The following is a 25,324-nucleotide window of genomic DNA, read 5'->3' on the forward strand; positions in this document are numbered from 1 at the left end:
TTTTGGCCTCAGCCTACTATAGCAGCCCATTATAACATTCAGTCTGTCATTAGGGCACAGTTTAAACTGGCTCTCAGTGCCTGCTTTTCACCTCCCTCTTCTGAGCAGTGCATGTAAAGACGAGAAAATAACTGTCATGTTGCCTTAACCAAACCGGAAAGGTGGCTTTTGGCACAAACGTGAGTGTGTGTGTGTGTGTGTATGAGAGAGAGAGAGAGCGAGAGACAGAGAGAGACAGAGAGAGAGAGAGGCGTAGCACAAACAGGTGTATCCTAAACAGGTAAAGCTGCGCCTTCTTTTTGTCTGAAGGGCAAACATGATGGCGTGTGCTTGACAAACCAACTTGTGACCAAACTGAAAGGATTTACACTTTTTCACAAGGACTGAGTTGACACGACTACAGCTTTGGAGGGGACCTGGTCCTAAAAGAAACAAAAAAGAAAACAAAAACAAAAAAACGCCGTCAAGGATGAACCAGCAGGACGAGGCATGAGCCCGCCTCAGTGCTTCATGCGTGGCTGTTATTTACCTGGACTGATGAGCTTTATTCCAGCGCCGAAATTGTCCCAACTTGTGCGCAGTTAACAGTAGCCGAGGAGAATGACATCTCTGCTGAACAGACTCACTCTGTGTCTCTGTGTCCTCCGGATCTGTGGTAAGAAGGCTTCACCCAGAGTCTGTCCAAAGTGATAAATGGTGGTATAATCTTGACAGTATGACTGTGTTCTTTCAGGGCTGCAGCCCTCTGCAATGAGTATGTAGTGACCTTATTGTAGGCTATTATCATGTATATCTCCTATATATAGTAATACTCCTATACTGTCTAATAGGCCTACTCATAGTAACATTACAGCAGACTGAATATCTGTAATCTTTGGAAGAACAGCGAAAATAGATGTTTAAAATGTGGCATTAAGAGAAAATACTTCTGCAGAAGTGACCTTTGGTTTTCTTCATTATGAAAGCAGCATCTCATGCATATTCACAAGCTGAGTTCTGTACACTCTGAGGCAGGTGACCAGCTTTTTTCTCGAGGATAGACTTAGCTGGAACAGCGCGGTTCACGAGAACACTTGCGGCGCTGTCTGATATTTCAGGAAAAACAGGTTGCTGTTGATCAATTCCCCTCCCTCTGTCTGATTCAGAGGAACTGCGTGGACCCTCCTATAGTGTGTGTGTGTGTGTGTCTCTCTCTGTGTGTTGCTTAAGCCTGAATGTGTGTGTACATGTGGTAAATGCAGTAGGTCTATGCATGTCAGCCTCAAAAAGTCTTTGCAGCGCAGTATAACAATATTACAACGTGTATCAGCCTATTATTTCCCAAATAGGTGAAGTTCGGAATGTATCTGCCAAAATGCACATCCTTACACACTGTCAGACAACAATAGATGAGAGTGCGGCACAAAAAGGTTTTCAATCCCATACAGAAAGGCAGGATACGCCGAGTGCTATGCCAGTAATGCGGCACAGGCGGATTCCACAGTTGGCTTGAACCTCAGGGTGACAGACACACACATTCATGGAAAAACACACCTGTCTGCAGAGTACACTCATCGTGTCTGATGGTAAATGAAATGAATCACATCCTACCCGCTGACATATCTGAACAGATTCTCCCACATCAGGTGTTGAATCAACACCTGTAAGAGGAGGTGAGGCTGACACACACACACACACACACACACACACACAAGCACCCAAACTGGGAGACTTGTGTCGAGTGTGACAGGCAGGATGATGCTCTGTTCACACATGAAACAGAGATCTTTTACATGAAAGCTGGATTAACGCCGTGTTAGTGGTGCCACAGGAAACTACCGTGTCTATTTTGTACTAGCTAGCAGCACAGCTCCATGGATGGCAATATCTGACGGTCTGTCTTTCCGCCACTCTGGTCCAGACTGATATTTCTCAGCGGCTATCTGATGGATGGCCATGGCATTTTGAACAGACTTTCATGGTGCCCCAGAAGATGAATCCTAGTGACTTTTCCCTCTAGCACCAGGTTCACATTTGTGGTCTCAATTACCACTGGATGGATTTCCATTCTTTTTTTTAATTGTAATGACTTTTCTTATTATTTCTTATTTAGTGCCATCATCGGGTCAAATTTTCAATATGGCAAATACCGGCAAAAAAAAAAAAGGCATCAACCTCAGCCTGACTTTGTGTTCAGTGCTAATTAACAAGTAGGCTAACACGCTAAAGGTGGTAAGCTGGTCAGGTGGTGAACATGGTAAACATTAGACCTGATAAACAGCTCAAGGCACTGCTGTGCTTATAATTACAGTGTCACAGAGGCGCTAGCATGGCTGTAGACGCTCAGTGTAGTTTTTCTTCTGCCAGCAATACTTGTGACTGCATGGTGACGGGGGGCCATTTTGATACTTTCAAACGCATACAAACTCTACATATTGACAAGTCAAAACTTGATCACGCAATGGTGATACTGAAAATGTCGACTTGTGAAAACAGATACCGTAAGTGATCCGTAAAAAACAAGTCGTAACTGCTGTCCACGGCACCACGGCAGTATATTGTCTGTGATAGCAAACACGAGAATAGTGATCGGAGATAAATGCTTCAAGGGGCTTTTTTTTTTTTTTTTTTTACTGATTAGGCCATTTTAGGGGCACCCGATGAAAAGGCCAGCCGTATTGGGCTTCATCTTAGATACACAGTCTGCCATGTTGTGAACTGATATATCATTAGACCCTTCAGTGTCAACAGGGTCATCGGCACCAAACCACACCGTCTGAAAGCAAATCAGTCACCAGCAACACGACCAAGAGCAGCAATATAATAATATTTTTTTAGGAGCGTGCCAAGAGAAATACCCCTCTGAGATTCAAACTTTTAACTCTTGCATTATCTTCTATCTATCTAGGCTACTAACCATTGATTGTAGATTGCAGGGATCAATAGCTTGTGCCTGTGTATTCCCCAAAGTGTGTGTGTGTGTGTGTGTGTGTGTGTGTGTGTGTGCTTTGAGAGATCGCTGGAGGACACTTTGTCAGTTTGTCTACATCAAACAAGTAAGTAAGGTTGGTCTGTAAACAGACAGGCAGGCAGAAGATTCTAGTGTGGTTTATGGTGTTGCAGTGTGACACTGTGAGACACACAATCCCCAAAACTCGCTCTGTCCAGACACTGAGGTATATTTACTTTGAAAGCTTATCTCGAGCAACTAGTTAAGCCACATATCTTCACATGTACTTAGCTCTTCTGATAGACAACCTGTTTTCTCTCGCCTCCCTCTTCTGTGGACTCTTTAAACCCCCACCTGTCGCTCCTCTCACCTTGAAATTCAAGCGCTGAAGTTCGAATTTGTATCATTCAAGGCGTTTCTCTGTAGACATTAAACCTTTTTCGATCCAAGGCCAGAACCCTGTGCAACTGTAGCTGTAAAAATAAATAAATAAATAAAATAGGAAAGAAACTTTGGTCCAGTCACAAACAAGAGAGAGTGGTACTGATCTTTTCATCTAAAAGCAAATAAGTGGGTTCTTACCAAAATGTCAAACTTTTCCTTTAAAGTTTATCCTGAGTGAGCTGGGTGAACTGGGCCCCCTGTATCCACTTCTCTTTATACATCCATGGAACTTGGACACTCCATGGACCCTTTTATTTGACATGACGATGTTTTTCATTCACTCTACCCTGCCGAGATAGTAACAGACAAGTGGCAATAGTTTGAACTTGAAAGGTCAGCAAAGATGAATGAGTAAGGCCAGACCACATTCTTCACTGGCAAGTACTCAACGCTTTGCAACATCAGCTTCTTCCTCTCTTTTAAGTTGACAAATGAGCAAGAAGACCTTTGGCTAAGAAAGGCCAGGTCTTTCTCCTAGAGCTATTGCAATTGTAAGTTACTACAGGTTCAGATCGTAGGTCAAAGGTCACTGTCATCTCACACCAGCAGCCCTGGAGCTGCTACGGGATTCAGTGTTGAGCTCAGTGTCGCTGGATTGCACATTGAAACATCATTTGATCTCATTCAGGGTTTGATTGTCAGGCATAGTATCTCTTTCTCTCTACACCTCTTACGTTTCTTGAACACTCAGGAGACATACTTACCTACCCGCCCTTCTTCTCTTTTAGTTACGGTGATACAGGGAGACTTTGTGGAGCTCCCTCCGGACGATCCCATACGCTCCTTGGCCGAGGAGGAGACCGTCCTGCCCTGTCGCTACCAGCCAAGTGTGGGCAACGTGGTGGTGCAGGTCACCTGGTATAAGGAGAAACCTGATGCCACCAAGGAGCAGATCATCACGGCACACCACACTAATGGGCAGACAGGTCAGTTGGCACCATGGCCTGTCTTTAAGAAGTTTCTTTAAGAATATCTTCACACGTGGGTGCCAAGACTTGGTGGTGATTTAGAAATTGAAGCTTGAGGCCCATTGTGAGGGTACTGGATAAGGCCGTGAGCTAAACGCCCAGAATGTAAATGTGATTTTAAGCAAGAGTGCAGGCATGTGTGTGGAACTGAAAGTGACAAAAGAAACCCTGAGGTCTGCTTCGAACTCGCTGTACTTAATTTTTCGTGTCACATCCTTCCTCGCACGGCCCTTTAACTCTCTCGCTGTCCACGTCTCTCTCTCTCTCCCTCTCTCTCTCTGTCTGTCTGTCTGTCTGCAGCGTTCGGGTCGTGGTCTCGGCGCGTGCGCTTTAAAAGCAGCGAGCCCACCTTGGACTCGTCCCTGGTCATCATGAGCACAGAGGTCTCTGACGAGGGGAAATACATCTGCCACATCAACACCTTCCCCTCAGGCAACTTTGACAGCGAGATGTCGCTCATTGTGTGGAGTGAGTCCCTCCATCCTGGCCCCGCCACACATTAGAAAAAGATTTGCTCAGTCGAGTGTGTTACTGCAGCAACAGGAGGGCTAATTTATTGTGCGAGGATGAAAACTGAAGTCTTTCCAGTCACAAAGGGAATCAGTATGACTGTCAACAGGCTGGTTCTTAGTTTGCTTGTCAAAATTGTACAATTTGCAGGCAGTCAGGGTCAGATTGCATAGATTTTCTTTTCAAATTAAATGATGTTTTGGTCTGGATTCAGACCAGAATCTGTCTATTGAGTATGTGGGGACTAAACTATGTAGCAAGCTAGTATAAAAAAAGAAACTGGGGCTTTGCTGGCATGCAAAGAGTAAATTGTGATGGGTATAAATGACCTGTTGACAGTCTGTTGGCACTTCAACCATGTCTGCTTTAGTGTTGATTACAGTTTTGATCACTAATTAGCAATTGGATGTCAACAGCATGCTATAGTGAAAAAGCGACGAGTAGTTCAATGACCTGAAAACTGTGAGATCTTAAGTAATTCTCGATGACTGAATTAGCAACAATCAAAGTTAAAGTTAAGGAAGAATGTGTGCATTCAACGCTAACTGCTACGTATTGTTGACTTATCATGATCTTCACTCTGATCAAACATGGTAACAATCCCCCTCCAGCCATTCCTATCTCCTCCCTGGACCCTGTGATTCTGGTGGAGGGACAGCCTTACCGGCAGGCCGCTTCCTGTCGCTCTGTAGCCCGCCCGCCTCCCCGCCTCTCCTGGGACACCGACCTGAACGGCCAGTCCATCAATCGCTCCTCCGACAACCTTGCGGTCTCCTCGCACTACTCCCTGCACCCCCTGAGGAGCATGAACGGCAAGAAGCTGGATTGTCTGGTGTGGCACCCGACTTTCAAGGGCCCCCGCAGGCTCAGCAACAAACTGGTGGTGCACTGTGAGTATTCATCAGAATTATACAGAAAAGGTTCAGACTGGTCCCAGATAACGCGCAAAAACATGGACACATTCAAAACAAAGCAAAGAGCGAGCAACTGTTTTAACCTTGGCAGCACTTTCATAGCTTTAGGTTACTTCCTGTTTTTATCACCGTCAGCATCAAGTTAAAGCAGAAAGAGACTTCACAAGTACTGTATCACTTTCACACATTCCTCCGTATTACTTAGTTTGACCTGCAGTGCTGAAATGTCTTTACCATATTAAATTCAGGGGAAAAAAAGTTTGAAAACTTAAGACCTAATACATGATCATTCTGTGGTCACAGGGCATTGGGTCAGGGTACTATGATTCTGAACTTAATGTAGTTTTGGTGTCTTGTTTAGTGTTGCCTTCTTTGGAAGTTGTCCTTCAGAACTGCATCAGCTGAAAGCCTGAATATTCAGCCTTGTTTTACAAGAAGTAATAAACAATGCAACAGCCTTTCCCCCCCTCACTTGCCTCAACTGAACAAAGCTGGTAAATGATTGTTCTCCCCCCCCACCCCCCACCCAGTCCCTCCACATGCAGAGGTGTCTGGCTACAATGGAGACTGGTTCGTGGGTTTGGAGAACGCTGCCCTGGGGTGCGTCAGTGGAGGAAACCCCAAACCACAGAGTTTCACCTGGATCAGGTACTGTAGGACCTGCCTCCCTCTCTGGGTGTCTGGTACTCGTGTGACTAACTGTCTGATGTCTCGTCTCTGTTTCTCGTAACTTCAAGAGTAATTATACCAGTTATTTTGCTATGATTCCGGAGTCAAGAGTGCAAACGGGATGTTCAGTGAGGTTGCACTCTGGTCATCCTCAGGGGCCAACTAGCATGTGTTGATTATTCCTCCACTCATAGTCCTCATCTCAGAAATCATGTAATTCAAAATTGTCTTAATCGATTTAGGGAAATGTACTTTTATGACTCAATTTTAAAAGGAGAGGTTGGCCAGCATGTCCACCTGACTCATCCAGCTACTTCTCAGCTTTGTATTTGGGTCAAAACTCTCAGTAAACTTGGATGGTTTGGAAAAAAAGGTGAAATAAAAATGATTCTAACCATGATGAAGACTAGCATACATCTCAATCACCACGGGCACAGATGTAGTAGTCTTTCTAATACTTAGAACTAACCCTGAAACGTATTTGCAAATGTGCAAAGTGGATATAACTAAAACAAATGAGTGGTAACTGCTTAAATACTGTATATTTGAGCAGTTTAAGCTAAAGTTAAGGGTACCCTTTGGAACTGTTGACCACTAGTAGCGTTATAGAGCAGTGTTTTTATGAGGGTGGGTATCTTTGTATCACACACACGTAAGCACGCTGGTGACAGTAACACTGTTAACAGGATTTCCGCTGCGGACAGTTGGCAGCGGTAATGTGCAAATGGCAGCAGTGAAGAGTCACTGCTAGAAAGGAAACATGGATGTAAACAATTGCATTCATATTATGTTATCTCAACAGAAATCGGCTTAGCAAATGTTTAATGAGGAAGAAAATGCACTCCAAAGGGCACCTTTAACATCTGAGGTTTATCAAATGTATATTAAGTTCTCAAGTTATGTTGAGCCAGTAAGTCCTGCAGTACAACTAATAATTCTTTGAACAAACTATTCAGTATCAGTTTCTTTTTAATTTAGTCTGGTTACTTATATACTGTAGTGTAGTGGGGTGGGGGATCTCCACCCTTTCCACATGACTTAACCAAACAAGCCCTGGCATTGTCACCTGCTTAATCTGCTGCCTCAATGGAAACTGACAGATTCAAATGTTGCGGGAGTCATTTAACATGCGACACATTGCTGCCCGGTTTGACCGAGATGCCTGACTTCTTCTGCTTGAGTCACCTGGTGTCATCTTTAAGCCCTCTGGGGGCGTTAATATATTCTCAGGGCGCGGCGTAGAGTTTGGTTAGAAAAATGGGAGCCACGAAAAGTGGCTGGAATGGCTGCCATCGAATTACGAGAGGCGGCAGTTAGGCCCCAAGGGAGAAATTCCTTACACACAGACGTAAGTATAGATAAATAATATAATATGAGTAAAATGTTTGATGAGGTTTCTTCTGATTTGAGTTTTTGTTTGGCCAGGATGATGTACATATTAGTTGCTGTTAGTCATAGGAACACACCTTGGGAAATTGTTTTTTGTGAGTAAGGCTTACCAATCACAAGGCATGCGCACAAGCATACACACTCATGAATGAGCATGTATACGCGCGCGCACACACACACACACACACACACACACACCAAGCCAGCATTCAAAATCTCTAGTTACAATCAACCTCTCCTTACTCGTGCATGCATTTCACATGAACACACACACACACACACACACACACACACACTAATGTGCGGCGGCTGCAGCAGCAACAGCAGCAGCGGGTAAACCTGTTGGCTTTGTCAATAAAAGGCGGCAGGTGAAGTAATAGCTGGTGTCACAGTGTCATGTTGCGGCTTGTGCAGGGAGCAGACAGATGAGATAGTTTCACACGAAGGAGGGAGGAAGAGGGGGATGAGAAGAAAAAAGGGAAAGGGAAGAGCCGCTCCAATGAGGAGCGAGGGAGGCGAGCTAGTGGGAGCAGGTGGGCAGAGGGGCTGGGGTGAGCCAAGGGGCAGCGAGAGGAGGAAGAGGAAGCAGAATGTGTGATTTTTTGCGTGAGATGTTATCATGGAGGTGTGTCTACTGCCTACTATGTATAAAACAGCTAGTGATAGGGGCTCGCTGATACCTAATGCACTGTGCCAAATATGGAGGTTAGTGTAGCCTCTGTGAATATGTTCTTATAATAAGAAGAATACACCCAGTGTTTCTGGGGCAATGCGGGGTGACAATGTTCACAGCAACAGGCAGACATTAAGGTCAGGTCTGTTCGAATGGATTAAATCAGAAAGCGCTCAAAACAACAACACTGAGGCAACACCCTGGACAGTGTTGCTCATCAAAGCTTCACAAACATTCTCGCTGAGTCACACTGCCAGGAATTGTGTGGCGGTTCCAAACAATTAAGGGACATTATTGAAATATCACTGCAACACAGAATTGGAAATGGGGGCATTCTAATTGAAATAAAGGCAGATTTTGCTACTCTCTCTCTCTGTCTCTCTCTCTCTCAAAGGATTAATCCTGTGTAACATCCTCCAAAAAGTGGTTTTTAAAAATGTTTTGTTAACACATGAATGTTGATGGTGTTTTATGGTTCCGGTTGGTTTTAAATAAAACGCAGAAATGGGTGGTCAGCCCGAGCAGCCACAGGCAACATGGCTGAACAAGGAGAAGCTTCAACTTCATAACAGAAAGCAAAACTACATTAAAGTCAGTGGTGGAAGATGTAATCAGATACCACACTGTAATAATACTACTATTACAAGTCCTGCATTTAAAAGCTTCCTTAGGTAAAAGTATTTCAGTATAATCAGGAAAATGTGCTTAAAAGTCTTTAAAAGTAAAAAAAGCACTCCAGTAAAATGGCCCGTGTGACAGACATGTTATTATGTATTAGATTATTATTAGCATCAATGTGTGAGCAGCATTTTGCTGCTGTAGTTGGTTGAGGTGGAGCTAATTTCAACTATCTTGTGTAGGTCTGCAACTAATGGTTATTCCCATTATGGATTGATCTGCTGATTATTTTCTTCATTAATTGACGGATTGTTTGGTTTGTAAAAAACAAATCTGAAAATATTGAGAAATGCCTTGGTTATGTGAAAATTATTATTATATTATTATGCTTTAAATCCTCATTAATGGCTAAATGTATTGCATCAGTCTTTAGTGTTGTATTACTTAAAAGATGATTTTTTTCTTTTAGTCAAGGAGAGGGCCCAAAGAACGTATTAATAATGTTAGGGAGGGGCCTTGCATCTTAAAATAGTGACATATAATGTTCAGACCCCCCCCAACCCAATCATTTTAGTGCAGTCCCTAACAGTTTAAGTAACTACAGGAAATGTAGCACAAAAGCTCCACATTTGAAGATGATGACAACATTTATAAAAAGAAGCAAATCAGATTGTCCCTCGACCTAGATTACGGATTAAGAGCCCCATGTGTTCATGTAAATTAACTTTGTTTTGTTGTGTTTGCAGAATGGGTGGAGAGTTGCCGGAAGGTGTGATCCCCCACCCTAATGGAACGCTTGCTTTCGGGCGACCCCTGAGCCTGTCAGATGGAGGCACCTACCAGTGTGTGGCGAAGAACGAAGTGGGAAACGGGAAGGCGGAGGTGGAGATTGCTGTGGCAGGTAGAAGACAGCAACGTCAACATCACATACTAAGTCCTAATAATACATAGTGTGAGAATAAATGTGAACATCCACCTGACCCTGCTTCCCTACGGACTCCTCTATTTTACAGAATCTCCCGGGGCGCAGAATATGATTGAGAACATGCTGATGATCATCGTGGGGGCCATCGCCGGCGGTCTGCTGATCTTGATGCTCATCATCGTCATCGTCGTCACTTGCCATCACAAGCGCAAGAACAAGAAGCTGGAGAGGGAGCTGACTGAGAGGAAGTACGCTATGAGATATGCGTGGTGTTTAATTAAGATGAGATAAGATGAGATGAAGCTTTAATAATGTCCGCAGGGAAAGGCTGAGCCAATAAGAATGACTTAAGAATGGAGCAAATCGGGGGCTTACAAGCACATCATAAGTGACAGTTGCAGCAGTAGATTGTGTTAAGCAGAATGAGAGGAGCATGAAAGTGTCAGATTCAGTTGATAAATGACTGTGTGTGCCAGAGACAAGGAAACAAAGTTGAAAAAATATGCATGAAAACTTTCTCCTTCTTTCCTCTCGTTTCTCATAGGGAGGAAATCAGCACTCTCTCCAGGCAGGCTTCTTTCAGGAGGATGAACTCAATCAGCACAGATACCAGAGGAGCGGTACTATCACTGAACTATTCTTTTCACACCGAACACACTGTCCCACTGCAGCATCGTCTTGTGCTTTCTCCCGTGTCTGCACGACCTGATTCAGGCTGTGACGCCATTGATCAAAATCAGTAGAGTGCTGGTCCCATGTGTTTCACACAATCATTTATTCCAGCAATAAGCATGAGTGTCAAAATGATAATATCTTGTCTGCCATCAGTCATTGCTTCGCCTGTATTGTTTGTCTTTCCACGGAAAATTTGGAGAGGGGCGTGATGTTTGTTTTTTAGGGTTTAGGATTTTGGGTTTCAGAAGTTTTGAGTGGGTCCTTATCCTCAGCCCCGCATCTAATCCAGCCCTGTGTTTCTCCTCATTGCAGACAGAGGAAAACATCCCTCTGAGGGTGGAGGGAACCCTAAGGACCAGCCTGTCTTCCCTCGGGGTCAGTCTACGTATCTATCTAACTCTGCGCGCAGGGCCGGGGCTGGGGACTGAGGCTTTACTGTTCAGATAAAATTCACATTTTTGTATGTTCAGCTGACTTATGTGTGTATTACGTATGTTCAAGACTCCTTAGGATACACTACCAATGAATTAGAATCAATTCATTGGAAGTGCACTAATTGAACACATCTATTTTCCTCATGCTAAGTACCAAATTACATAGTTCTGTCTAAGAGGTGTCTTATTGTGAAATTTCAGACCCATAGAAGTGTTACATCTTGCTCTGAATACTGTTTTCTTTTATATTAAAGTAAATGTAATTGTACATGAGCCCTTGAGCTGCCACCGCCATTCAGCCCCCCAGCAACAGCAGTTATACTATGTTTCAAAATCGGGCTAGTAGTCCCCCCCTAATCAGTGTATGTGTGAATACTGATGGGTGTCTTTTCCTGCTCTGACAGGAGCACGGTCACTGCCGTGACAGCCGTTCCACTATCTCAGGGGGGCGGGGAGGAGGAGGGTTAGCGTTTGACTACCTGGGCAGACCAGTCCTGCACAACAACTCGCGGAGGGGGAGGGACAGGCCTCTGGATAGAGACGAGGAGAGCCGCCTCAGAGTGGAGACATATGTGAGAAACAGCACTATATCTTTGGTAAGTGTGTCTTTGTGCATGTGTGTTTCTGGGCAAGTCAAAGCCTGATTTCACCAAATAGTGGAATGCATCTCACCCAGGTTATTAACCTCTGAATTCTTACCCGATGATGATGCAATTAAGATGCGTGTGTCTGTGCAGCAGGAAACTCGATTCCACCCTCCTCTCACGCCATCATCCTTCCCAATGGTGCAGTCCACGGAGATTGTAAGACAGCTAAACGGCAGCGCCATTATCCCAGCCGACGGGGGTTCGCGGCCAGGAAGCGTCACCAAGAATCACCAGCACCCTCCTGTGAACTGCAACTACCCGCCAGTAACAGACGACGAGGATGAAGTGGATGAGGGCTTGGGGGGTCCTGCCAGTCAGGAGCATCCTGACGACCAAGACAGCGAGACCAACAGCTCCCAGGTGTCCGAGGCTCACAGCACACGCTATCAGCAGACTAATGGCACGCTCAGACCCAAACCCCGGCCAAGCCCCGCTGTGGTCAGTCCCCACGCCTCTCTGATCCACAAGGCCCAGATAGTTTAGCAAGAAGCTGGAAAATAACATGTGAAACTCCAAGACTGGCCAGCTCTGGTCTTGGAGGCGGCTCAAGGTTTTGGTCACAACCCCCCCGAAAACCAATTTGTGGTCAGCTAGGAAAAGATCAGCACCTTGACTACAACGCTGCTTCTTCTTTATTGTGTGGGAACATGGTGCAATAGAACAAATTAACGGCAAAGGAAAACTTTACTCCAAAGCATCTACGGGACACTTCTGGATTTCTGCCTGATGTTTGTTGTTTATCCCCCGGATTACTGTCACAAACAAAGACAATGTCGCAATATTTCCAGTGCAGCTGCTAATGGCAGACGATAATCCTTGCTCACCTTTCACAATACAGTACCCGTTGCTCTAACCAGCTGTAGCGAACAGGTGAATGCAGTTGACATACCTTTTGTGGGGGGATGTCGAAAGCACTCAAGGACATGTACAGCAGGAAATCAGGAAATGCAGGGAGTAGACTGCAACACCTCTGTACTGAGGGTGTATTGCTTGATTTGCTTTAGATGGTGTTCAGCGTATCAGTAACTGTGCCTGTGTTGCGTTCCCTTACACAACACGGTTTGGGATCCGATCCAAACCATGGGCTTGTTCATCTTTCGCCACACCCGCAACATGCATACCTCCATATTGTCTTATTGTCCTCGTGCCTTCGCCTTAAGCACTGAGACAGTTTGGATCAGATAAGGACTTCACGCAGCCAAAACATGACTAGTGTCCTATACGTATGGTGATTTGGGGATCTCAAATTCATTATATCTATCTTCTAGTTCCCACATGTCCGCCTTTCTCACCAATCTCACATCCACACCTACGTTCACACACACACACACACACACACACACACACAGTAGATACATAATCAATATACCCTGCTCTTGCTCCTATGTTGCAAGGATGAAAGTTCATAAATTGAAGTGTATATATGTCGTGTGCCTCCATGTATGCACACATACACAGTGGATGGAAGCTGGAAAAGCTGCAAAATGTTTGTGAAATGCATTTTAATTTCACACTCTTTTTGTCTCCGTTTGATATGACTACTCTTGTGAATACACGTGGACTCTCAAGAGACCATAGAGACAAAAAAGCTGCCACGACTGTGGACACACTGTACCTGTATTTTACACCTACAGGTGTACCTGAGTTTCTTCTGCCTGCTGGATTTTTTTTCAACATCCAAGACATGAAGATGGCTTTCTAAGAGGGATCTGACATGAACAGATTCGTAATATTGTGGCAAAACCAAGCATGTATTGTTTATCTGTGGACTACTGGTTTTATTTCTTTGTTTATATGTGTTCTGAGTTCTGTTACAGCCCTGATATGGGAAGCAACGTGCCAAAGGGAAAATATGGAAAAATCACTTTTGCTTTTTGGGCAAATATGAAGTATTATTTTGTTTCTCACACTCATATGACATTGTACTGGTAATGCTACCTTCTGTAAATACTACTTTTTCCGAGAAAAAAAAGTCAAATCTGAATTAGAAATGTTGATTTCATGCTGGGACAGTTTTTGGCAAAGGCGACGTGCCATATATCGTTTGCAGGCACCCAACAGGTGAGAGCAGCAGATGAAGGGTATTATGTTTGAATGGTTGCAGACAGTGCCCCCTAATGTGTACTGCTGGAAAGTGCAGGGACCTGATTGAGGCCTACAAACTGCAACACTGCTGAACTATGAAAGATTGCTGTCCACTGAGATTTTGGAAAATGATCTTCCTGCTCACGTGTCTGGATTTTCATTTACTTTGAGTGATATGTGTGGGTATCAGCTTGTATTGATGGGTTGAAATAAATGCGCATGGTTTTTCTAAATGTACACCAAAAACGTATATGCTTACTCAAACTTTTGGGTAAAAACTATTGTCTGGATCATCTAAATATGGGATTTACACTAATTCTCATTCTGGTTTGCTAACGAAATGTCTGTTGAGATTCCTGTGGACATTATTGCAGGGGTTAATTAAAAAGATCTGAAGTGTCAGGACAGGGCTGGATTAAACTACTGAGGGCAGAAATTAGCCGTGGCCCCTATTAACCACCCGTTCCTCCTACAGTAGGTGCATAGTCTATGTGTCCTGTTGTGTTATCAGGTAAACTGGAACACTCCCTTGGTGTGAAGTGTGTCACTTAGTTTGTGGTACAAATGTATTCAAGAATGAGCACCATGTAAACATAACATCAACAAAAACACAACTAGATTTTGACACAGGACCATACAGACAGGATGGGTAATAACAGAGAAGACACCTCAAGGCTATTAAAACTTTAGTTTATAGTGCTAAAGACTTATGGCCTAATCTATTGGCTATCGTCTGACAATAATTTAGCCTCTGAGGGCATTTTGGGGATTCCAGTGTAGGTAGAGCCAAGGATCATTGTTTAAAGTCCGATAAGCAATCTCCGAACCCATCGACTATCATCTGATGACATGCAGATACATTTTAAAAGGGTTTAATTGTTTGCATTTCGGCCAATTTGTTCTCCACACGGACCGCTTACCTGCATGCAACCAAAGCCCGCTCAAACGTGATTGGTCAATACTACTTGGACTACAAATGATACCAAAATCTTGTCCCTTGCCTACAGATTCCTACATTTATATGCAGCTATCTGTTTATGGAGATTAGGCCTAATCAAATTGACACAAACCACTTACCATACAGTGAATGTGTGTCAGTTGCCCACTTGGAAATCCGGCCCTGGCCCTCTGTGTAGGGGTCTCCTATGAAAATGAGGAGAGGGGGGGGTTGCACAACTTATAGCCTAAACAAGATTGTTTTGATAGTTTTTCAACGCTTGTATCTTGTTTATAGGGCATCTTGTATATAGGAAGTTGTGTGCTGCTGATGTTTTCAAACGAGACAAATAAACACATTTGACTACGCCCGGAAGTGTGTAATGAATGAGGTCATGCAGAAGGAGGAAACAGATCTCGACAGCTAAGATGGCGGAGGAGCAGCAGGAATCATCACAGGGAGAGATGGAGGGTGAGAGAAACAGTTGCAACACAGAATATCGAACAAACAACGCGGTCATTTCTCTCGCAAGTGAGGCCCACGTCCACGCGAGTGTCCGCTCGGCGTTTCGGCCGTTGCCCCCTCCGCAATAAAGGTGGTTGACACGCAGCGATGAGGGGGAGACAGAGGCCAGGGCTTGTTGGCTAACGTTAGCTAGCTGCCATTGCTACACAAAGAAAAAACGCTTGTTTAGTTACTGACAGGGAAACAGTGAGTGACAGTCCCAGAGTTTTTGACTTAAGGAAATGTTGAAAGTGTAGGCGTAATATTAAAGACAGAACATCCCCTTTTTGGTTGCTAAAATTACGTTATTCGTCGTGACTAGAATTTGTTTTGTTTTCGCACAGGTCGAGCTAGCTTAAGTTTAGCTGACTGACGTTAGCTGGTGTTGTGGATTAACTTGTTTTCACGTGAACTACTGACTGTGGGCTGACAGTGTCGTTGGTTGCTTGTGGTGACGGCAGATTTTGGAAACAGGAAGGGAAAATGTAGCTGTCTTCGTGAGTGCTCTATTCATTTTATATTTGTTTTCATACATACACGTTAGCCCTCTTGATTCTGTTGTTATTCACGCGAGTGCAATGGCTCCCCCCAGCCAGAACAACTCACCTGTCGCCTTTTAATGTCAAGTAGACAAATAAATAAACAAGGGATCGATATTCAGGATTTGTCACAATTGCTTTAAGAGAGTGCTAACCTTCTTTGCCGCCGGAGGGGCAATTTCCGGGGGAGCTGCATCATTTCTGGACAGGTTGTTCGGCCACCTGGTTTGTGTAGCCGAAACAATACAGCCAGATTGACTTCTGCATGCACAAAGCGCCCTTACGACAGCTTTTGGTGCTTTCCTAAGCAAACAAGCCCAGAATAACATTAATTATTAATAGTAATTTTAGAGAGAAGTATAACATGCAAGATGAATCTAATGATTTCCTATCTGTGTTCAATTGTGGCCCGTTTTTGATGGAAATTGTCAAAACGTGTTGCAGGTGCATTGTGCATGGATAGTGTCACAAGATAATCCAGCTGTGTTGTTTAGGTTACATGGGTGCATTTAACACCTGTTACAGTTGTTTCCCTTGTAGCAAAGCAGGTTCATTTAGTAACTTAGCTTTAACACTGGTATCCTTATTTAATGGTGTTTTTCTGCCTCATTCACTGGCCTTGTTCAAGCTCTGCCATCACGGTGGCCCATCAGTCTCCCTTTGGAGTATTTACTCCTTTTACGCCTAATTAATCTGTCCCCCTTCACTTACAGGAGGGAACTGCCTCGCATATGACGAGGCCATAATTGCTCAACAGGACAGAATTCAGCAGGAGGTGAGAAATCCCTTTTTATTGGCATTTTCATTTAGTAAGGTGACATAAACAAAGATGACTTGCCATTATTCTGCCTCTAAGCAACAGGATCAACACGTTTCCAGATTCTAGGCATTCCTAATGCAGTTAAACACCCAGAAAACTCAGCTGATGTGTGGACACAGCTGAACCCTTCATACGCAGCTGTCAACACCAAATAAGATGCCCTAAATATTTGCCTTTATTCAATTAACAATTCATGTTTTTGATCTTTATTTTCTGAAATTCCAAAATAGGAATTTTGAGTATAGCCTTTTAAAGCTATCCAGTAATCCGTGACACTGACCACGACCTGTTAACTATACACCTTTCTGCACAGCCATGACCTGATAATATTATCAAAAACAAACATAATACATCCAAAATTGCAGTGGAAGTTCTGTATAATGAAATGTATGAATGCACAGCTAATTTTGTAACCCTTGCCAAGACTACAGCTGGCCAGGACAGAGTCACCCATGAGTTAAGTTGCATACAGTACATGCACTAATTTTTGTTTTTTGTGTGTGGTGTCTAGATAGCCAACAGTAACCCTTTAGTGTCGGACAGACAGGACCTGTCGGTGCTGCAGAGGGAGTACGCTGATGATGACACAGTTTATCAGCTCAAGATCAAGGTCAGTCAAACCACACCACCTGCTCTCGGGTTACTGCACCCACATCATTTTTTCTTCTTCCACAGTCCAGGGTGTCATTTTATCCAGAGCCACAGAACCTAATTGTCTGTTGCTCACATACTCAAATACAGTTATTGCAGTAGGTTTTGCTGTATGGTATAATTTCTTTTTTTTGTTGTTGTTTTGTTGCAGGACCTATACAAAAAATACTCGTACATTCGTAAGACGCGACCAGATGGAAACTGTTTCTACAGAGCCTTTGGCTTCGCGCATCTCGAGTCCCTGCTAGATGATAGCAAAGAACTTCAGAAGTGAGTATCACAGAGGTTACTGTTTGCAGTAGTATCGATCTCTAGACCCAAGTTCACACTTCTGTCATCTTGGTCTATTAAAGTCTGTTTTGGCACTGAGGGCAGATTTGACATATTTATTTTCATAGTTTTATACAAATCTGTCACAAACTATACAATTATGCATGCAATCACCTAACATTTAGTGTTCTGTAGTTGTCGGTTATGGTAAAGAAATTCTTTGTCCGTTTGTACTGTCGCTGCACTGTTTTCCATTATACTTAAAATCTAACAGCCACTATGGTGGCCGTAACATTCACAGGGTTATTGAATATATGTTTTTTTTTTTGTCTCTTCAGGTTCAAAGCAGTTGCATCTAAAAGTAAACTGGACCTGGTTAATGAAGGCTTCACTGAGTTTACCATTGAAGACTTTCACAATACTGTGAGTTTCCTGCACAAAAGAAATACATTCATTGGTTATTTCTAACAGACAAACAAAATGAGGACATTACTGAAGTAGCAAGTATGTGTGAGATTATTATTTTGTTCATTGAAGTATATATGATAGGGTTTTGTTGTGTTGCTGCTGTAAAGTAGCTTTCAAAAATGCTTTCATTGATGATTTATTCTGATCGTAAATAAAACATTTAAAATGTTTTCAGTCCCACAGTACGTACAGCCTATCTTGTACGCTGTTGGATTAAGTGTGTGGAGCTGTTTGAATTATGTTATCAGAATTAACTGTAGTGTGCTCATTGCCCTGCCAACTCTGAATGGTCAGCTGCCAAAGTACATGATGTATTTGGTCAGCTGGAGCAGACAGACACACTAGATTTGGCCAGTTGGGTAGTAAGTTGGCAGGCTGGACGCGCACATACCAATCTGATGACGTGGATAATGTCTTTCCTCCAAGTTCATGGACCTGATCGAACTGTGCGAGAAGCAGCCGAGCCTGCAGGAGCTGCTGAACTCCTTCAACGACCAGAACGTGTCGGACTATGTGGTCGTGTACCTGCGGCTGCTCACCTCAGGCTACCTACAGCGAGAGCACGGCTTCTTTCAGCACTTCATAGAGGGAGGACGCTCTGTCAAGGAGTTCTGTCAGCAGGTGGGTTTATTTAAGCGTTCACTTAAAATGAACCTCTAGTCCCCGAGAAACAAATCTGGGTCTCATCGCCATTTTAAGACGGTCTGTGGTAAAGCTTTTTTAGAAGAAGGAGATGTTTTTGGTTTGCAATGCAACTCAACCACAGATAGTTTGGTTAGAGATATCCCAGATTTCACTTTCAGACTTGTAATCCTCGGCTCAAACCGCAATTTCTCAGATTTTGTGCAGCTCCCTTTGGATCTACAAAAGGCTTTACACATACACAGTAGTGCTCCCTAAGACCTGTAAACAGACTTTAATGTGTGGAATTGGTGGAGTATCCCTTTCAGTTTCACTACCTTTTTGTAGTTTCACTTCTTGTAGTCAGCCACCCTTGGGTAAATAAGAATGAAAGAATGTATAATCACAATGTTCAATGTCTTCTGTTTTTCAAGGAGGTAGAGCCAATGTCTAAAGAAAGTGACCACATTCACATCATCGCCTTAGCCCAGGCCCTGAACGTATCCATCCTGGTGGAGTACATGGATAGAGGAGAGGGAGGAACAGTCAATCACCACGTCTTCCCTGAAGGCGGCGACCCACGCATCTTCCTCCTCTATAGACCTGGCCATTACGACATCTTGTACAAATAACACTCCTGGCCACAGCCCACCTCATCCTCCTGCCGCTGTACGCTACAGCAGTGGATTAAAAAAAAAAAAAAAAAGAATAACTTCAGCAGCCACGTTGATGAAGCATACATCTGTGTATGAGATTACACTCATGTATTTGAAGAATAAAAATAAAAGATAAAATCACATTACATGCCTCCCTTACCCCTCTCGCCCCAAGTTTACCCTCAGTCATCTCAAAATGGTTAATTAAAAAATCTTTGGAAAAATAGAAGTGACTCCAGGCATTTAGAGTTGTACAGGTTTTTTTTTTTTGTGGTTGTAAATGTTATCTACTTGCTTTATGTTGGATTCTTTTCCTTTGTTACACTGCGTTTCATTGAGTTTTATTAAAGGGATTTACATCTTATGTCATGTGTCATGTGTTTTGTCATGAATTTAAGGCTGCAACAAATGATTATTTACATTATCAGTTAATGGCGTTTCTTTTGGATTAGTTGTGAAATAGTGGAAAGTCATAATTTCTTCTAATAAAACAAGAATAGCAGAAGATTCAAACATTTAAGAAGCTGAAACCAGCGACTGTTGTCCGTGGTGTACTGAAATGACTGCAGGGGGAACAGCTGCTTGGTGTTTACAACATATTGACGTGCGTGCGCTTTGTTTACACCTGCTTTCACACATGCGCAGTCGCCCCGCACTGCCGCATGACCTAATCAAAGATCGCCGCCAGCAGATGCCGTCTCGGTACCGTTTTCGTGGACGCCGATAGTGGCCGTTTTGGTACCCGGAAACGCGGGCGGAGTGAGAGCTCTGCCGTTGGACAGGAGTGAAGACGAAAAGCTACAGCCGCTGAGGGAACATGTCTCCGTCTGCGAAGTCGCTGACATTGACGGGCAGGAGAGTAGTCGCGGCTTGTGTACGGCACCACTCCTCCCTCACAAGTACGCTTAAACCAGGACTCAATTTAAGATAGCCGTGTTGACTGAATTGTTTTCGTATCGGTGTCGTATCTGCGAGTAACACATGGCAGTGTCGCATGCAGTCAACTGAGCTAGCTAGCCAGCTACAGTCGGTTAGCTTTAGGATGTGTGCAAGTGTTCGCACTGTTGTCTTGCCGTTACGTACCATTAAGCAGCCCCTTTTCATTCTGCCGAGTTGTCCAGCACATTCAGTTGCCCGTCTAGTTACACACAGCTTAAATGGATGCAGCCTAACCTTAGTACAAATCCTCCCTTCATAAAGGTTGTGATGAACCTTTTTAGTTGATACTGTTTCATAGAAGTACTTTATGATCCTTTTGGAGGTTATCCAGACGTGTTTCTGTTATTTAGCACACTCTCATTGATGTAAATGGGGTTGGACAAAGTAATAGACAGTATTGGCTAATAAAGACTTAAGAAAATGTATTAAATTGTGTGTTATAAGGAAAGGAGTGCTTCCTATAAACAAATATACATTCAGTTGAAGTTTTTTATGAAGTTGGGCACAAAGTCCCTCCATATATGACAGAACCCTGTAGGCCCTGAGGTGAGTTATGTCTCTGTTTTACTGCTAATGTTCATGTACTAACCGAGATGATCTGTCTGTGTCTCTGCCTAGCTGAACTGATTGAAAACATGGATAAGAAAGCAACCTGGGACCGCTTCTACACTGAGAGCAGCAGCGGGGCGACCGCCTTCAAAAACTTTGAGTGGTTCTTCGGCTTCGATGCTGTCCGAGACTTCATTATGCCCCTCTTGCAGACCAGGTCCCACCCGGATGCTCTGCTCCGAGTCCTGGATATGGGCTGTGGCACGTCTGCTTTAGGGCCCTGTATTTACAGACACTCTCCTCTCCCGGTCCAGGTCACTTGTGCTGACATTTCCCCCATAGCTGTGCGACTAATGCAGGAACACGTCCAAGCCAAAGCCATTCAACCTCACAGTCTTTCTTCCCAGCTTGAGTTTGTAGAGCTGGACTGCACACAGCTTCACGAGCACTACGGTTGTAGCAGCGTGGACCTTATACTCGACAAGGGCACCACAGACGCCTTGTTGAGGTCTACGGAAGGGAGAGGGAAGGCCGGTCTGGTGCTGAAGCAGTGTTTGAAGGTGTTGCGGGGCTCAGGATCTCTGCTCCAGTTCTCCGATGAGGACCCTGATGCCAGGCTGCCATGGTTGGAGACTGAGGCGCAGGAGCACGGGGTGATGGCAGCAGATGTTGGGGTGCAGGAGGTTGGGGAGCTAAGGGGAGTGTCTTACTACTGCTACCAAGTGATTCCTCGTCCTATTGTAAAGCAGTAACTTTCTACCTCAGGACTGTCTTGATATCTAATGAGCAAATTACTGAACATGATTGTAAAAAGAAAAAAAAAAGGGTGTGTTTTATTCTCTACTCAAGCATACCACATCACTGTCATTTTTCTTTGATCTATATTCACGTCAACACCAAGACAAACTATGTGTGTACCTATGGTGTAATACAAGTATAACTTTTTGCCAAATACATGTGTACAAATTCACAAGTCACACACATTAACCATAAATCAATTTTTACAGTTGGAAGTTACAAGGTTTGGCAGCCCCCCCACCTTTCTCTCTTTCATTACTTGTTATCCACTGCCATCTAGTGGCCAGCAGAGGTGGTGTCCTCCAGCATGCCATGGTTTAGAATACACATACTTTTGTTCACCACTATGCACTTGCCTCTTCATATAATATTTAAGGCGGCTGAGAGAGTTCAATGGACTGAGAATTAAGAAAACACAAGCAAATAGATAAAATAGAGGCATATAAAGAAAATATCACCACTTTGATGTCTACGCTTTGCTTCATTAATGTACACAGAACATCTCCACATGAGCCTGGATTCATACCATATAAAAATGTAAATGATAATAGTAAACCTTATTTATATAGCACTTTTCTTAACATTGTCACGAAGTGCTTTACTAAAGGAAATAGAACCAGACAAGGCAGATAAAGCAATAAACTGACGATATCAAATAAATAGGAATAATAACAATATAAATAAAAACGTCAAGCGTGTCAGCGTGTTATTTTATTCATTTATTTATGAGCAACATCGCCACATTAACATCAATCTGACGTAATTGTGGCCGGTTTGGCGGAAAGGGTAATATTCCTCTGGAACGGTTGATGTTATGCATTAAAAGAAACGAGAACACAACAAAAGCAGACAGCGGCACCAGAGCACATGCTGGAGGATACAGCATTACAGCAAGGAAGCCAAAAAAAAAATAAAAAAATCATTACAGAACAGCAATTATTAAGGACACAGTAGAGACTCACTGATAACAAAGAATAAACGCACACAAGACCTCACATGACATGCAGACTTCAAATACACTACAAAGGCACTGATGGACAGAGCTGAAAATGAACATACACATTTTCACGTATGCATTTATTCAGTTTGAACATGAAACACTTGCATAATAAAGAATCGACAAGACTGAAAAAGTGCTTAAACTCTGATTTGTAAACATAAAAATGGGGTAATCTGGCCGAAGGAAAATAAAATGAAGGAGTGTGACACGGTGTGTGAAAGCATGACGGCCAATACCTGATGTCCCAAATTACATATATGTATGCATATATATATATATATGGCTGGTAAGTGAACTTACATAGTGCATATTATTTCTCACTTCACTTCACACAGTGCGAAGAGTCATTTACAGTAGTCATCAACATCACAGTGCACTACATTTGTGAAAATAGTTCTATTTTAAAACAAGCTGAAGAAGGTCACTGGATCCTCTCCATCCTCTCCTTCCAGCTGGGCGTCCTCACAGAAAGGAGGAGGGATGAGCTGTTGAGGGTCCGCCAGTCCCATGACGTTGTTGAAGAAGCTGAGGGTGAAGAACAGGCAGAACATTATGCTGAAACCATGCAGACAAAAAAAACCAAACAAAACATATGTATGCTGCTGTAAATTCTTCACTGCAACCACGGAACACGGAAGCTCCAGATATACTATAGATAAAGGTAGAATCCGGAGGTGGTTAGCTTAGCTTGTGAAACCACAAATTCTCAGTTTCTCACAGCAATCGTTTTGACTCAGCATAACAGGAAATACACAGATTGAACTCTGATTATAACTCTGATCATTGGCTCTGTTCCATTCAAGCACAGGGCCCACGCACTGATACGCCTTAATAAAATGTGGTCATTACCAATGTTGACACAATGTCTCATAGTGTGCCATGTTATATATTTACTTTCCTAACAAGCTTCTCAAAAAGCCCATCTGGCGAGAACCTTTATACCTTCCATTTGTGAGGTGTCAGGTGTGCGCACTGACCTGGTCACCACCCATCCGCTTTTGTTGGTATGAAACAGAGTGCTGACAGGAACGCAGCCAAACTCAGTGACAGTGCTCATGTACTTTGCTGCAGAAAGAGAAGTGGATCACATGTCAGCTGAGGCAGCAAGAACCAGACAAACAGGTTTGTAGAAATAACAATGTCGGCCAGTAGACGGAAGAATCGCAGGCAGTCATGTGCTTACGGCACACCACGCGTGACTTTACAATTCTTCTGTCTAGTTTCTTGTCGCTGTACCTGTTCCCCTTTTCAGCTGTATCTCTCCCCCCCAGGAGTTGACCAGGACTCCCTGTCCTGGACCAGAGGAGCTGCCCAACACGACCTGTCCCAGCAGGGAAGCACTCTCTGGGATCGCCAGCGGGTGGAAGTCTACACTCAGCCTCTTCTTGCAGCATGTGTGGTTCCTGTAGTTAATCTTATACATAACACCCTAGAGGACAGGATGGCATTATACAGTCATTTGTGTTTGTGTGCACATGACCTCTCCCGATGTAGCTGTCATTACCTGTCTGTAGAGTAGAAGCACGTCAAGCTGGAAGGTCTTGTTGTTATAAGATCCATACTCTTGGAGGCGGACGCGCTTTCCCAGTGCGTCATAGCTGTACTTGGCATAGGCCATCAGCTTCTCACTTTGGGTGGACTTGACGAAGTGACAAAAGATGTAATGGAAAGTTTTCTTATTAGAGCGAGCAATGCTTTGGTTTGACCACATTACCCCAAATTAGACAGTTTTGCACAGTTGTATAATTACTTGTGTGAAGAGATCAACACTTACCACAGAGAGGCTTCCAGTCAGCAGTGGTGGGGATGCTGTCCAAATGAAAGAAAGTGTTTTCATTGTTTTATTATAAATGCGACGTACAACGTGCTACTTCCTCATCAACGCTACAGCAAAAGCAGAACAGCATGATTAATATTAATGGGAGGTGAATTGCTGAGATTGGAGGCATCATTCAGAAGAAAACCAGATACACAAAGGAACTCAACACCTGTGTTGTTGTACTCACTGCATTGCTGTGGTCTCTGAGCCAGGCCGCCCGCTGACAGGCACACAAACAGGACGAGGGCTCTCATGCTGTCTGAAAGTGATGGTGTGCACTTTCGTCTGCACTCGCTTCCTTATAAACGAGCTGGTGAGGCTCCCAGTCAGCATCCACTGCCGGGTTTTCTTTGCGTCCTCAGTAGGTTCTGCTTCACTTGTCCTGTCAGAATAAAGGTAAAACAGACACCACTGGCCCCCAGGATGCTCTCTTTCTAGTCAGTCTTTCTTCTCTTAATCCACGTCTGAATGTTTAACCCTTTGCCTCCCAGGGAATTTAGAAAGGAGAATTTGGGTTCAAGAGGTTAAAACATCATTTCTGATTTTCCTCTCGTACAAAAGCATACAAAACGTTTAGTTGCCACTCCATTACATGACATCATTCTTTTCAACGTAAAGGCCAGATTCTGGCTCTGGGAAATGATGCGGGCATCACTGATCAAGCTGTTCCTCTCTTTGCTCTTCATTTGCGTCCACTTACATGAGCAGAGATACGTTGCATGGAGATACGGGACTCCCCTTGTTGCATCTCGCTTTTTTTGTTTAAAGGTTTACTGCTCCAACTCTTTGTATCAAGCAAGGTTAATCTCAAAGATATATTTCGAACCCAAAAAAGAAAAGTTGATTTCTGAAATGATATAGTCCCGCTAATTC

The 25,324-nt window shown here is 43.7% G+C and overlaps 4 protein-coding genes across 4 annotated transcripts; 3 read left to right on the forward strand and 1 right to left on the reverse strand.

The window, feature by feature from the left end:
- Window positions 1-375: 375 nt before the first annotated feature.
- On the forward strand, window positions 376-15,186 carry nectin4a (nectin cell adhesion molecule 4a). The gene is made up of 11 exons (XM_070929621.1): window positions 376-655; window positions 4,102-4,299; window positions 4,642-4,809; window positions 5,463-5,741; window positions 6,296-6,413; window positions 9,861-10,015; window positions 10,128-10,287; window positions 10,584-10,659; window positions 11,027-11,089; window positions 11,553-11,744; window positions 11,886-15,186. Exons 1-11 carry the CDS (start codon window positions 601-603, stop codon window positions 12,276-12,278), a joined length of 1,857 nt encoding a protein of 618 aa, XP_070785722.1. The 5' UTR covers window positions 376-600; the 3' UTR covers window positions 12,279-15,186.
- Window positions 15,187-15,221: 35 nt separating this feature from the next.
- On the forward strand, window positions 15,222-19,690 carry LOC139305700 (ubiquitin thioesterase OTUB1-like). Its single transcript, XM_070929622.1, has 7 exons — window positions 15,222-15,288; window positions 16,574-16,635; window positions 17,192-17,290; window positions 17,483-17,601; window positions 17,940-18,024; window positions 18,496-18,690; window positions 19,125-19,690. Exons 1-7 carry the CDS (start codon window positions 15,246-15,248, stop codon window positions 19,320-19,322), a joined length of 801 nt encoding a protein of 266 aa, XP_070785723.1. The 5' UTR covers window positions 15,222-15,245; the 3' UTR covers window positions 19,323-19,690.
- Window positions 19,691-20,905: 1,215 nt separating this feature from the next.
- On the forward strand, window positions 20,906-21,586 carry cskmt (citrate synthase lysine methyltransferase). The gene has a single exon (XM_070929827.1). The coding sequence runs from the start codon at window positions 20,921-20,923 to the stop codon at window positions 21,584-21,586; it is 666 nt and encodes a 221-aa protein (XP_070785928.1). The 5' UTR covers window positions 20,906-20,920.
- A 750-nt stretch (window positions 21,587-22,336) lies between these two features.
- On the reverse strand, window positions 22,337-24,729 carry LOC139305875 (ependymin-like). The gene is made up of 6 exons (XM_070929828.1): window positions 24,639-24,729; window positions 24,407-24,441; window positions 24,137-24,271; window positions 23,869-24,061; window positions 23,610-23,697; window positions 22,337-23,157 (listed from the first exon to the last, which is right to left on the reverse strand). Exons 1-6 carry the CDS (start codon window positions 24,703-24,705, stop codon window positions 23,034-23,036), a joined length of 642 nt encoding a protein of 213 aa, XP_070785929.1. The 5' UTR covers window positions 24,706-24,729; the 3' UTR covers window positions 22,337-23,033.
- Window positions 24,730-25,324: the final 595 nt, after the last annotated feature.

This window comes from Enoplosus armatus, chromosome 23 (genome assembly GCF_043641665.1).
Source record: "Enoplosus armatus isolate fEnoArm2 chromosome 23, fEnoArm2.hap1, whole genome shotgun sequence".
In the NCBI taxonomy this organism is placed as follows: Eukaryota; Metazoa; Chordata; class Actinopteri; order Centrarchiformes; family Enoplosidae; genus Enoplosus; species Enoplosus armatus.